We start from the raw sequence: 14,335 nt of genomic DNA on the forward strand, positions 1-14,335 counted from the left end.
TTGCCTCCTGGCCCCCAAGGCCGCCACCAGGCCCTGCCCCTTGGGCTCCGCAGGGCTGCTCTCGGCCGGCCGGGGCCCCGTCTCCAGGAGATCGAGGAGTACCCTGTCCCTAGTGGTCGCTCACCAGCACCTGGACAGATGTGTGGAACCTGCTCCCCACGCTGACCTCCGGCCCTGAGCCAGCGGAGAAGGCGTAGCCGAGGGCCAGGCCAGGCTCCCCAGGAAGGTGCCATCCCTCCACCAGCTCTGTCTGACCGCAGAGGCGGCCGAGGGTGAGCAGGACAGCTCACAGAAGTGGGGTGTCTGTGCCCATCGGGCCGACCCTGCTCCACGGGGCCCCAGAGCCTGGCGGGCACCCACAGAAGTCAGACATGGCAGAGAACCTTCTGGGAGCACAGCACCTCGCAGGAGCCAGAGCAGACCTCCACCCCACCCCAAGCAACAGCGGGAGTCCCTGCCTCCCAGAGACGTTCAGAGCTGGGCCTGACGTGTGTCTGCTCCACTGCTCAGAGACAAGGAGACGGGGCGGGGGCTCCCAGACCTTCCCCCAGTCCACAGCACCTCCCAAGAGTTGTCCGGGGCTGCGTGCTTGGCAATGCAAGGGCCTCCCCAGAAGGGCTAACTTGCTCGCAGTGCTTACACTTCAGTGGAAAAAATTAGAATAAAAAAACAGAAAAAATATTTGTGCGTGTCCCTAAAGGCCCTCAGGTCGGGGTGTGGCCGCAGCAGGTGATAAGCACACAGCCCGGAGGAGGGGTGGCTGAGAGTCCAGGTGTAGACACACAGCTGTCAGAAGTGACCGGTCACCCTGGGTGGAACTGGAAGGCATTAAGTTGAGATAAGTCAGAAAGAGGAGGACAAACACCAGAGCCTCTCCCTGACTGTGCAACTTTACACAAACCAGAAAGATAACACAAAGTGACCCTTGGACTGGACAGTAAGGAGGTGCTGGGATGGGTGAGTCCTGAGCTCACAGCTGGAATGCAATCACCAGGCTCCCAGTAAAAGCCACGAAAGAACAATAACAAAAACCCAGGGAAACAGAGGCTTGCTGACAAGATGCAAGGTACGGGGATAGAGCTCAGCGCAGAGACAGCTCAGCTGTGAGAGACAGCACAGCTGTGAGAGACAGCTCAGCCATGAGATACAGCTCAGCCGTGAGAGACAGCTCAGCCGAGAGAGACAGCTCAGCCGTGAGAGACAGCACAGCTGTGAGAGACAGCTCAGCCATGAGATACAGCCTAGCCGTGAGAAACAGCTCAGCCATGAGAGACATCTCAGCCATGAGAGACAGCTCATCCATGAGAGACAGCCTAGCCGTGAGAGACAACTCAGCCATGAGAGACATCTCAGCCATGAGAGACAGCTCAGCCGTGAGAGACAGCTCAGCCGTGAGAGACATCTCAGCCGTGAGATACAGCTCAGCCGTGAGAGACAGCTCAGCCATGAGAGACAGCTCAGCCGTGAGAGACAGCTCAGCCATGAGAGACAGCTCAGTCGTGAGAGACGGCTCAGCCGTGAGAGACAGTTCAGCCATGAGAGACAGCCCAGCCATGAGAGACAGCTCAGCCATGAGAGACAGCTCAGCCATGGATGATGGAGCTCAACTGTGGAGCAGCTCAGCTGGTGTGGCCCTGGCTCCATGTGGCAGACACTGGCACAGGCACTGGCACAGGCTCTGGCACAGGCACTGGCACAGACACTGGCACAGGCACTGGCACAGACACAGGCACAGACACAGGCACTGGCACAGGGACAGGGACAGGCACAGCCACTGGCACTGGCACAGGCACAGGCACTGGCACAGACACAGGCACTGGCACAGGCACAGGCACTGGCACAGACACAGGCACTGGCACAGGCACAGGCACAGACACAGGCACAGACACAGGCACTGGCACAGGCACTGGCACAGGCACAGACACAGGCACTGGCACAGGCACAGACACAGGCACTGGCACAGGCACAGGCACTGGCACAGGCACTGGCACAGGCACTGGCACAGGCACTGGCACAGCCACTGGCACAGCCACTGGCACTGGCACAGGCACAGGCACTGGCACAGGCACTGGCACAGGCACAGGCACTGGCACAGAATCCCTGGTTGCCACAGCAGTGTGTCCCGGTGCCAATACCCGCCAAGCATGACACCCCCAGGTGCTGCATTGCTGTCCTGCTGACTACCCGCTCGCCGGCACCCACGGGTGGGTGCAGAGAGATCCGTCAGAGAGGGTGTGGCTGGTCAAGCCCAGTGCCTCCTGTGCACTAGTCCCTCAGGTGAGGGGCGTCAGGGCCTCTGATGGGGGCTGAGGGCATCAGGGCCTCTGATGGGGGCTGAGGGGCATCAGGGTCTCTGATGGGGGCTGAGGGGGTCAGGGTCTCTGATGGGGGATGAGGGGGTCAGGGCCTCTGATGGGGGCCGAAGGGGTCAGGGCCTCTGATGGGGGCTGAGGGGGGTCAGGGTCTCTGATGGGGGCTGAGGGGATCAGGGCCTCTGATGGGGGCCGAGGGGGTCAGGGTCTCTGATGGGGGCCGAGGGGGTCAGGGCCTCTGATGGGGGCCGAGGGGGGTCAGGGCCTCTGATGGGGGCTGAGGGGGTCAGGGTCTCTGATGGGGGCTGAGGGGGTCAGGGTCTCTGATGGGGGCTGAGGGGGTCAGGGTCTCTGATGGGGGCTGAGGGGGTCAGGGTCTCTGATGGGGGCTGAGGGGATCAGGGCCTCTGATGGGGGCCGAGGGGGGTCAGGTGTTGGTACTATGTGTGAGCCTGATAGAGCTTAGGGAGAACCACCCCCGTCCTTGGATGGAGGTCTGAGAAGATAGCCTCTTGGTGAGTCTCTCTCAACCTATGTGAGCATAAGTGGGAAAAGCAGACTTGGTTCTTTCCTTCTTGACTCTCAGGCCCACAGAAACCCCAGTACTTCCCTCCATTAACTGCAGGCCACATGGCCGCAGATTCACTTACTCAAAGTCACCTTCTGATCACAGAAGAACACACCTTATCACACACTCCATCACACACCTCAGACCCCAGACAAGAGAAATTCCAAACTATATGGCTCTTTGATATCCATTTTCTCTCTGTCTCACCCTACGGGTTTAACCCCTATGCTTCTCTCAGAGACCTTTAGGTAATTAAGTTGCTTTTGTCATGGAGAAGAACTGTCTTGTATCTCATCAATTCCTGTCATACCAGCCCCCTACCTTAGGGGCATGCCGGCCTTTAAGAAACCTGTAATTTCTGACATATTTCAGTAATAATTCTCTTGGTTTGTTTTTCTATTTAACTCATGTTCACCTGGCTAATAATAAACAGACTCTAGGATTCTGGGATTCTAGTACTCAGATTCTAGGCACGCTAAGAGTCCCCTGGTGTCTTTTACTTCGTGTCACCCCTGTCGTGGGTGAGAAAGAACCAGCCCGTTACCTCTCCCCTGGAGACCACCCCAAACCAGTGAGAGTGAGAGAGATACCGAAAATTCGGGTCTCTGATGGGGGATGAGGGGGGTCAGGGCCTCTGATGGGGGCAGCTGATTGGGATCAGGGCCTCTGATGGGGGCTGAGGGGCATCAGGGCCTCTGATGGGGGCTGAGGGGGTCAGGGCCTCTGATGGGGACTGAGGGGGTCAGGGCCTCTGATGGGGGCTGAGGGGGTCAGGGTCTCTGATGGGGGCTGAGGGAGGTCAGGGCCTCTGATGGGGGCTGAGGGGGTCAGGGTCTCTGATGGGGGATGAGGGGGTCAGGGCCTCTGATGGGGGCTGAGGGGGTCAGGGCCTCTGATGGGGGCTGAGGGGGTCAGGGTCTCTGATGGGGGCTGAGGGAGGTCAGGGCCTCTGATGGGGGCTGAGGGGCATCAGGGTCTCTGATGGGGGCTGAGGGGGTCAGGGTCTCTGATGGGGGCTGAGGGGGTCAGGGTCTCTGATGGGGGCTGAGGGGGTCAGGGTCTCTGATGGGGGCTGTGGGGGTCAGGGCCTCTGATGGGGGCTGTGGGGGTCAGGGTCTCTGATGGGGGGCTGAGGGGCATCAGGGCCTCTGATGGGGGCTGAGGGGGGTCAGGGTCTCTGATGGGGGCTGAGGCGGTCAGGGTCTCTGATGAGGGCTGAGGGGGGTCAGGGTCTCTGATGGGGGCTGAGGGAGTCAGGGTCTCTGATGGGGGCTGAGGGGGTCAGGGTCTCTGATGGGGGCTGTGGGGGGTCAGGGCCTCTGATGGGGGCTGAGGGGGTCAGGGCCTCTGATGGGGGCTGAGGGGGTCAGGGTCTCTGATGGGGGCTGAGGAGGTCAGGGTCTCTGATGAGGGCTGAGGGGCATCTGGGTCTCTGATGAGGGCTGAGGGGGTCAGGGTCTCTGATGGGGGCTGAGGGGCATCAGGGTCTCTGATGGGGGCTGAGGGGGTCAGGGTCTCTGATGGGGGCTGAGGGGGTCAGGGCCTCTGATGAGGGCTGAGGGGGGTCAGGGCCTCTGATGGGGGCTGAGGGGCATCAGGGTCTCTGATGGGGGCTGTGGGGGTCAGGGTCTCTGATGGGGGCTGTGGGGGTCAGGGCCTCTGATGAGGGCTGAGGGGGTCAGGGACTCTGATGGGGGCTGAGGGGGTCAGGGTCTCTGATGGGGGCTGAGGGGGTCAGGGCCTCTGATGGGGGCTGAGGGGCATCAGGGTCTCTGATGGGGGCTGTGGGGGGTCAGGGCCTCTGATGGGGGCTGAGGGCATCAGGGCCTCTGATGGGGGCTGTGGGGGGTCAGGGCCTCTGATGGGGGCTGAGGGCATCAGGGCCTCTGATGGGGGCTGTGGGGGTCAGGGTCTCTGATGGGGGCTGTGGGGGTCAGGGCCTCTGATGAGGGCTGAGGGGGTCAGGGCCTCTGATGAGGGCTGAGGGGGGTCAGGGCCTCTGATGGGGGCTGTGGGGGTCAGGGCCTCTGATGGGGGCTGAGGGGCATCAGGGTCTCTGATGGGGGCTGAGGGGGGTCAGGGCCTCTGATGGGGGCTGAGGGGGTCAGGGTCTCTGATGGGGGCTGAGGGGGTCAGGGTCTCTGATGGGGGCTGTGGGGGGTCAGGGCCTCTGATGGGGGCTGAGGGAGGTCAGGGCCTCTGATGGGGGCTGAGGGGGTCAGGGTCTCTGATGGGGGCTGAGGGGGTCAGGGTCTCTGATGGGGGCTGAGGGGCATCAGGGTCTCTGATGGGGGCTGAGGGGGTCAGGGTCTCTGATGGGGGCTGAGGCGGTCAGGGCCTCTGATGAGGGCTGAGGGGGGTCAGGGCCTCTGATGGGGGCTGAGGGGCATCAGGGTCTCTGATGGGGGCTGTGGGGGTCAGGGTCTCTGATGGGGGCTGTGGGGGTCAGGGCCTCTGATGAGGGCTGAGGGGGTCAGGGCCTCTGATGGGGGCTGAGGGGCATCAGGGCCTCTGATGGGGGCTGAGGGGGGTCAGGGCCTCTGATGGGGGCTGAGGGGGTCAGGGTCTCTGATGGGGGCTGAGGGGGTCAGGGCCTCTGATGGGGGCTGAGGGGGGTCAGGGCCTCTGATGGGGGCTGAGGGGGTCAGGGCCTCTGATGGGGGCTGAGGGGGTCAGGGTCTCTGATGGGGGATGAGGGGGTCAGGGTCTCTGATGGGGGCTGTGGGGGTCAGGGCCTCTGATGGGGGCTGTGGGGGTCAGGGTCTCTGATGGGGGGCTGAGGGGCATCAGGGCCTCTGATGGGGGCTGAGGGGGGTCAGGGTCTCTGATGGGGGCTGAGGGAGTCAGGGTCTCTGATGGGGGCTGAGGGGGTCAGGGCCTCTGATGGGGGCTGAGGGAGGTCAGGGCCTCTGATGGGGGCTGAGGGGGTCAGGGTCTCTGATGGGGGCTGAGGGGTATCAGGGTCTCTGATGGGGGCTGAGGGGGTCAGGGTCTCTGATGGGGGCTGAGGGGGTCAGGGCCTCTGATGAGGGCTGAGGGGGGTCAGGGCCTCTGATGGGGGCTGAGGGGCATCAGGGTCTCTGATGGGGGCTGAGGGGGTCAGGGTCTCTGATGGGGGCTGTGGGGGTCAGGGCCTCTGATGAGGGCTGAGGGGGTCAGGGCCTCTGATGAGGGCTGAGGGGGGTCAGGGCCTCTGATGGGGGCTGAGGGGCATCAGGGTCTCTGATGGGGGCTGAGGGGGTCAGGGTCTCTGATGGGGGCTGTGGGGGTCAGGGCCTCTGATGAGGGCTGAGGGGGTCAGGGCCTCTGATGAGGGCTGAGGGGGTCAGGGCCTCTGATGAGGGCAGCTGATTGGGATCAGGCCCATCAGCTGGGGAGTGGTCAGAGCCTGTGACAGGGCCTGGGGGCGGGGGTGGCGGCGGCCGGCTGCTGTGTCAGCGTTCGCTCGGCCTTGAGTAGAGATTATAAAGCACAGCCACAGAGCAGCCACCCACAGAGGGACAACATGGTGGCCAGGTGGCTCAGGCGGTTGCGCCCGGACCTGGCCAGGGCCCACCGTTCTCTGCCGGTCCCCCCGAAGGGCTTGGCTAGGGGCCTTTCTGTCCAGAGCCCCCGGCCCTTCAAGGACATCCCCTCACCTGGGGAGAATGGTTGGCTCAACCTGTACCAGCTGTGGAGGGCCGGCGGCACCAGCCAGCTACACCACCACCAGATGCAATGCTTCCAGAGGCTTGGGCCCATCTACAGGTGAGGGTGCCCAGCAGGTGGGGGTGTCCAGCAGGTGAGGGTGCTCAGCAGGTGGGGGTGCCCAGCAGGTGAGGGTGTCCAGCAGGTGAGAGGTGCCCAGCAGGTGGGGGTGCCCAGCAGGTGAGGGTGTCCAGCAGGTGAGGGTGTCCAGCAGGTGAGGGTGCCCAGCAGGTGGCGGTGCCCAGCAGGTGAGAGGTGCCCAGCAGGTGAGGGTGCCCAGCAGGTGAGGGTGTCCAGCAGGTGAGGGTGCCCAGCAGGTGAGAGGTGCCCAGCAGGTGAGGGTGCCCAGCAGGTGGCGGTGCCCAGCAGGTGAGGGTGCCCAGCAGGTGAGGGTGCTCAGCAGGTGGGGGTGCCCAGCAGGTGAGGGTGCCCAGCAGGTGAGAGGTGCCCAGCAGGTGGGGGTGCCCAGCAGGTGAGGGTGCCCAGCAGGTGAGGGTGCTCAGCAGGTGAGGGTGCCCAGCAGGTGAGAGGTGCCCAGCAGGTGAGAGGTGCCCAGCAGGTGGGGGTGCCCAGCAGGTGAGGGTGCCCAGCAGGTGGCGGTACCCAGCAGGTGAGGGTGTCCAGCAGGTGAGGGTGCCCCGCAGGTGAGAGGTGCCCAGCAGGTGGAGGTGCCCCGCAGGTGAGGGGGTGGCTTGTAGCCCAGCAGGTGAGGGAGGCTGTGCCCTGTTGTTGAGCAGGAGGATGGAACCTTGACCCCAGCTTACTAAGTCCCCCTGTGGTTCACTCCCAGGCCCCATGTCCGTCCACACTGAGGGGACAGGGCTGAGGCTGGAGGCGCCCCCCACGTGCATGGTGGCTCCATGCTCAGAGGGCTGGGACCCCTCTCATCCTGCCTCTGGCCCCTGGCCCAGGCCTCCACCCCTGGCAGCTCCACCTGCAGCCCTAGCAGCCCCCCAGGGAGGAGGAGAGACCCAGGCCCCTTCTACTCCTCCCTTCCCTCTTCACTGCCCCTCCCCTCCCTCCCTCCTCCCCACCCATTCCCCCCTCCCCCTCTCCTGCCCCCTCACCCATTCCCCCCTCCCCTTCTCCTGCCCCCTCACCCATTCCCCCCTCCCCCTCTCCTGCCCCCTCACCCATTCTCCCCTTCCCTTCACTGCCCCTCACCCACTGTCCCCTCCCCCTCTCCTGCCCCCTCACCCATTCTCCCCTTCCCCTCACGGACCCCTCACCCATTCTCCCCTCCCCCTCACTGCCCCCTCACCCACTCTCCCCTCCCCCTCTCCTGCCCCCTCACCCATTCTCCCCTCCCCCTCACCCATTCTCCCCTCCCCCTCACCCATTCTCCCCTCCCCCTCACCCATTCTCCCCTCCCCCTCACCCATTCTCCCCTCCCCCTCACCCATTCTCCCCTCCCCCTCACCCATTCTCCCCTCCCCCTCACCCATTCTCCCCTTCCCCTCACTGACCCCTCACCCATTCTCCCCTCCCCCTCACCCATTCTCCCCTTCCCCTCACTGACCCCTCACCCATTCTCCCCTCCCCCTCACCCATTCTCCCCTTCCCCTCACTGACCCCTCACCCATTCTCCCCTTCCCCTCACTGCCCCCTCACCCATTCTCCCCTCCCCGTCACTGCCCCCACACCCAGGGAGAAGCTGGGCACCATGGACTCTGTGTACATCACGGACCCCCAGGACGTGGCCCTGCTCTTCAGGTCTGAGGGCCAGCACCCCGAGCGCTACGTCATCCCAGCCTGGCTGGCCTACCACGAGCAACACCAGCGGCCTCTCGGGGTGCTCCTCAAGTGAGGCGGGGGTGGCAGGGACCCCTGCAAGGACATCAGGGCCGCTCCAGGGGCGCCGGGCAGCGGTCACCTCCCAGCCCTGTGTGCTCTGCTGAGGAAGGGAGTGGAGCGGCCGGGTGCCAGCTCACCTGGACATGCATCCGCCCCGGGCTGGGGGCACTGGGGCATCTCCCCTGCCTCCCTCTGGTAGAAGCTGTCCCCAGCTGTGGGGTCCTGGTGACAGGCCACGTCTGTGTATCTGCTTATTAGAGAGGAGACCAGGGTACCACTCGGCATTGCGCTGTGGGCTGGGCAGGAGGGGACCATGGGGGCTGGACCATGACCAGGAGGGGACCATGGGGGCTGGGCCATGACCAGGAGGGGACCATGGGGGCTGGGCCATGACCAGGAGGGGACCATGGGAGCTGGGCAGTGACCAGGAGGGGACCATGGGGGCTGGGCAGTGACCAGGAGGGACCATGGGGGCTGGATAGTGACCAGGAGGGGACCATGGGGGCTGGGCCGTGACCAGGAGGGGACCATGGGGGCTGGGCCGTGACCAGGAGGGGACCATGGGGGCTGGACAGTGACCAAGAGGGACCATGGGGGCTGGGCAGTTACCAGGAGGGGACCATGGGGGCAGTGCCCAGGAGGGGCTGTGGACAGGGTGGACAGTGACCAGGCTTTGCTGTGTGCTAGGAGTGCGGATGCCTGGAGGAGGGACCGGCTGGCCCTGAACCCAGAGGTGATGCTCCCCCAGACAGTGGCCAGCTTCCTGCCACTGCTGGAGCCAGTGGCCAGGGACTTTGTGGCGCTGCTGAAGAGACGCGTGGAGCAGGGCGGCGGCCACTTCTCGGGGGACATCAGCGGGGACCTGTTCCGCTTTGCCTTTGAGTGTAAGGGCTCCGGGGAGGCAGGGCCTGCTTCCTCTCGGGCTCTCAGGGTTTGGGGCCACGCCTCTGGAGGCCCCACTCCTGTCCCGAAGCCCCTCACCCCGTCTCTGGAGGCCCTCCGTTCCTGTCCCAGCCCCCCCACCCCTATCCTCCCAGCTCAGGCCCCCTGAGGCGTGTGGGTGTGGTATGGGGCATGTGTGTAGGATGGGGAGTAGTGTGGGGTGTGAGTGTGGTGCGTGTCTGTGTGGTGTGTGTCTGTGGGGGCCTGTGACTGCATGGCACGTGGCTGCGTGGCGCACGGCTGTGTGGGGCGCATGGCACGTGGCTCGTGGCTGTGGGCGGGAACGCGGCACGTGACTGTGGCTGAGCTGTGTGCGCGTGGCTGTGGGGGCGCGTGGCACGTGGCTGTGCCGGCTTGTGCAGTGTGGCCTGCCTGCAGCCATCAGCCACGTGATGTTCGGGGAGCGTATGGGGATGCTGGAGGAGCAGGTGGACCCCGAGTCCCAGCGCTTCATTGACGCCGTCTACCAGATGTTCCACACCAGTGTGCCGCTGCTCAACCTGCCGCCCAGCCTCTTCTGGCTGCTGCGCACACGGACCTGGCGGGACCATAAGGCTGCCTGGGATGTCATCTTCTCTAAAGGTGGCTGGGCTGGGGCTAGGCACAGGGCATGTGGGGCAGGGAGCTGGGCCTGGAGGGTGGCACAGGGGGCATGGAGCCTGGCACCAGGGAGGGAGCTGGGCACGGGGCAGGGAGCCAGATTCCAGGCAGAGAGGTGGGCACTGGGCAGGAAAGTGAGTGTGGGGGCAGGGAACCAGGCACACGGGCAGGGAGCTGGGCACAGGGCAGGGAGGTGGGCACAGGGGCAGGGAGGTGGGCACAGGGCAGGGAGCTGGGCACAGGGGCAGGGAGGTGGGCATGGGGCAGGGAGGTGGGCAGAGGAAAGGGAGCTGTGCACGGGGCAAGGAGCCGGGCACAGGGGCAGGGAGCTGGGCACGTGGCAGGGAGCTGGGCACGGGGCAGGGAGGTGGGCACAGGGCAGGGAGCTGGGCACAGGGGCAGGGAGGTGGGCATGGGGCAGGGAGGTGAGCAGAGGAAAGGGAGCTGTGCACAGGGCAAGGAGCTGGGCACAGGGGCAGGGAGCTGGGCACGTGGCAGGGAGCTGGGCACGGGGCAGGGAGCTGGGCACAGGGGCAGGGAGCACTGCTGTGGGCCGGCAGCCTGACCTGCACCCCCTGTCCCCACAGCTGAGGAGTATACACAGAGCTTCTACCGGGGCCCCCGCCAGCAAGCTGGGCGCGAGCACCCCCAGCCTGGCATCCTGTACCGTCTGCTCCAGGGCAATGCCATCCCCTTCCAGGACATCCAGGCCAATGTCACAGAGCTGCTGGCTGGAGGCGTGGACACGGTGTGGTCACGGGACGTGGGGTCCAGAGGGGTCCAGGCTGAGAGGTGGCATGTTGGGGTGGAGTGGACAGAGATGCTCAGAGGCTGCCCGAAGCCCTGGCCCCGCCTGGCCCCGCGCCAGTCTATCTCTGTGTGTAGAGGCAGGCCCTGCCCCCGGCCATACGGCTGCAGCTGAGTCAGTGCTCAGTGGACCGTCCTGCACCCCCCCAACAGTGACACAGGTGTGCCCCGGGTGGGGACAGCAGGAGGGACTGACTCTCGGGCCCAGAGCCATGCGGCTGGGGCAGTGGTGCAGCTCGGGGGAGGACGCGCTGGGGCCACACCCTCAGGGGCCCGGGACCCCTTCGCTTCACGCTAGGCAAGGCCTACACCAAGGGGACTCTCCCAGCGGGGCTCCTGGAGCTGGGGCCGTGTGTGGCCACGAGGCCGCTGCATGGGGTGCGAATGGGGGCGGCAGGACACCGTCCCAGTGAGCAGGAGGCCTACGCCCTGCCCTGTGAGGCCAGTCGGGCAGTGTGGTAATCGCCCCTCGTCCCCAGACCTCCATGACGCTGCAGTGGCACCTGTATGAGATGGGCCGGTGCCTGCGGGTGCAGGAGCAGCTGAGGGCCGAGGTGCTGGAGGCACGAAGGCAGGCGCAGGGGGACACGGCGCACATCTTGCAGCTGGTGCCTCTGCTCAAGGCCAGCATCAAGGAGACACTGAGGTGAAGCCGGGGGCTGGGGCTGGGGGTCTAAGGAGGCAGGGGGCTGGGGCTGGAGGGTCTGGGGAGGCCAGGGGGCTGGGGCTGGAGGGTCTGGGGAGGCCGGGGGGCTGGGGCTGGAGGGTCTGGGGAGGCCAGGGGGCTGGGGCTGGAGGGTCTGGGGAGGCCGGGGGGCTGGGGCTGGAGGGTCTGGGGAGGCCGGGGGGCTGGTGCTGGGGGTCTGGGGAGGCCGGGGGCTGGGGCTGGAGGGTCTGGGGAGGCCAGGGGGCTGGGGCTGGGGGTCTGGGGAGGCCAGGGGGCTGGGGCTGGGGGTCTGGGGAGGCCAGGGGGCTGGGGCTGGGGGTCTGGGGAGGCCAGGGGGCTGGGGCTGGGATGCTGGGGAGCTGTGAGGTTGGGTTAGAGTTAGGAGGTTGGGGGCTTGTGCGGCTCTGGTGAGGCTGGTTCAGGGCTGCAGTGGGGGCTGGTGCAGGGCTGGTTGGGGGCTGGTGCAGTGCTGGTTGGGGGCTGGTGCAGGGCTGGTTGGGGGCTGGTGCAGGGCTGGTTGGGGGCTGGTGCAGGGTTGGTTGGGGGCTGGTGTAGGGCTGGGTGGGACTGGTGCAGGGCTGCGGTGGGGGCTGGTGCAGGGCTGGTTGGGGGCTGGTGCAGGGCTGCGGTGGGGCTGGTGCAGGGCTGTGGTGGGCAGCCCCTCATGTCTGCATGCCCAGGCTGCACCCCATCGCCACCACGCTGCAGCGGTACCTGGAGAATGACCTGGTCCTTAGGGACTTCCTCATCCCAGCTAAGGTGTGTGAGAGGCTGCGTGGACAGGCTGACCAGGGGTTGTGGGGACAAACTGACCAGAGGAAGAAGGGGGCAGGCTCACCAGTGGTTGTGGGTACAGACTGACCCGGGGAGAGGACAGACTTACCAGGGGCTGTGGGGACAAACTGTTCAGGGGGCTGTCGGGTCTGACTGTCCAGGGAGCTGTAGGGACAGGCTGACTGGGGGGAGGAAGGGACAGACTGACTAGGGGGGAGGAGGGGACAGACTGACCAGGGGGAGGATGGAACAGGCTGACCAGAGGGTGGAGGGGGCAGGCTGACCAGGGGGAGGATGGGGGAGGATGGGGCAGGCTGACCGGGGGCTGTGGGGGCAGGCTGACCAGGGGGAGGAGAGGATGACGCAGTCCTGGTGTCTCCCCCACGGCCTCTGGCCCAGTCTGGGCTTCCTTGGGGTGGGGGTAGGGGAGGGCAGCAGTGGAGCTGGGCAGTGTGTCCCTCAGATGCTGGTGCAGGTGGGCCTGTTTGCCATGGGCCGGGACCCCGCCTACTTCCACAAGCCTGAGGCCTTCCTGCCCGAGCGCTGGCAGCAGGCTGACCGAGGACAGCTCAATTTCCGTAGCCTCAGCTTCGGCTGGGGCCTGCGCCAATGCCTGGGCCGCCGGCTGGCCGAGCAGGAGATTCTGCTTTGTCTTGTCCATGTGAGTCCATGTCTAGCCCTGACCTGTGCCCTACCCAGCGCTGCCCCTGCCCTGGCCCTGCCCAGTGCTGACAGCCCTGCCCCTGCCCTGCCGCTGCCCTATCCAGCCCTGCCCAATGCTGACAGCCGTGCCCCTGCCCTGCCCCTGCCCTATCCAGCCAGCCCAGCCCAGCCCAGCTACCTGCCCTGCCCCTGCCCTATCCAGCCAGCCCAGCACAACACAGCTACCTGCCCTGCCCCTGCCCTATCCAGCCAGCCCAGCACAGCACAGCACAGCCCTGCTACCTGCCCTGCCCCTGCCCTATCCAGCCCTGCCCAGCCCAGCCCAGCCCAGCACAGCACAGCTACCTGCCCTGCCACTGCCCTGTCCAGCCAGCCAGCCCAGCCCAGCACAGCCCTGCCCCTACCCTGCATGCCCTGCTGGCACTGACTCCCCAGCTACATGCCCAGCCCTGGTGTGCCCAGCCCTACCTAGCCCTACCCTGCCCTGCCTAGCCTTGCTCATGCCCAGCCTTGTCCCTGCCCCCTGTCCGACCGGCCCTGACCACTGTACTCCCTGCCCTGCCCCTGCCCCCTACTGGCTGGCCCCCAGCCCTGACCAGCCCCCAGAACCAGCCAGGTCCCTGCCCCTGCCCCCGCCCCCCTCCCTGAGCTGGCCACCTTTGCTCAGATCCTGGAGAACTTTCGGGTGGAGATTGAGCGGCTGGAGGACGTGCAGACCAAGTTCCAGCTGCTCCTGGTGCCTGAGAAGCCTATCCATCTCACCTTCCGGCCCCTCCACCAGGAAGGGCTCGGGGAGCCCCTGGCCGGGCAGGCCCTGCAGCCACTCAGCCAGGATGCCTCCGCCAGGTGAGGTCGGCAAAGCCTGGCCCTCCTGGCACTGATGGCCTGCAGGGGTGCTGCCTGGCGCCAGGCGGGGGCACCTCGACCACCCCCCCCCCCCAATAAACGACTCTGCCCTGCTCCTGTGAGTCCACTTCCTCCTCTCTCAGGCCTCCAGGTGTGGACCCTCCCGGGGTGGGGCAGTCTGAGTGGATGGGCGGGACCCATGTTCTAGCTGGTCTGGGGAGCTGGCCTGGGACCCCTCTGGGTTGGCACATGGCCATTCTGGGCAGTGGTGGGATTCTGCCAGGTCCTGACCCCCAGATAGGGGGCCAGTGGACGGCTGGCTGGCAACCCCCCACCCTCAAGCCTCCCCTCGCTCCCGCTCAGGCTGGACGACTGGGCTCTCCAGGGGTGGCCAGAGAGGTGGCTGAGTGAGGCCACAGCCTGCCCCCGTGTCCGGCTGTCACTCAGACACAGCCAGGCCTCAGTGCCCCCAGGGAGCAGTGGGGAGGCAGTGGGTGGGACAGTTTGGGGACAGACTCCCTGCCACCTGGGGGGGTCACTTCCTCCAAAGTTCTGGAAGGTTCTGGAGGGTCTGGAAGGGGCTGGAGAGACCTGTGCTTTGGCCCCTTCTGGGCAGCTGGGATCTGGAAGGTGCAGCCCCAGGCCAGGAGTGAGGTCAAGAGGGCCTGAGCCTGC

At 66.0% G+C, this 14,335-nt stretch overlaps 1 protein-coding gene across 1 annotated transcript; it reads left to right on the top strand.

Annotated features, from left to right (window-relative positions):
* Positions 1 to 6,385: 6,385 nt before the first annotated feature.
* On the top strand, positions 6,386 to 13,775 carry LOC103126124 (cholesterol side-chain cleavage enzyme, mitochondrial). The gene is made up of 9 exons (XM_007536990.2): positions 6,386 to 6,627; positions 8,215 to 8,370; positions 9,049 to 9,245; positions 9,682 to 9,885; positions 10,491 to 10,651; positions 11,190 to 11,356; positions 12,058 to 12,136; positions 12,615 to 12,812; positions 13,482 to 13,775. The coding sequence occupies exons 1-9, from the start codon at positions 6,386 to 6,388 to the stop codon at positions 13,662 to 13,664; spliced, it is 1,587 nt and encodes a 528-aa protein (XP_007537052.1). The 3' UTR covers positions 13,665 to 13,775.
* The last annotated feature ends 560 nt before the right edge of the window (positions 13,776 to 14,335 follow it).

The sequence above is a fragment of the Erinaceus europaeus genome, chromosome 16, assembly GCF_950295315.1.
Source record: "Erinaceus europaeus chromosome 16, mEriEur2.1, whole genome shotgun sequence".
In the NCBI taxonomy this organism is placed as follows: domain Eukaryota; kingdom Metazoa; phylum Chordata; class Mammalia; order Eulipotyphla; family Erinaceidae; genus Erinaceus; species Erinaceus europaeus.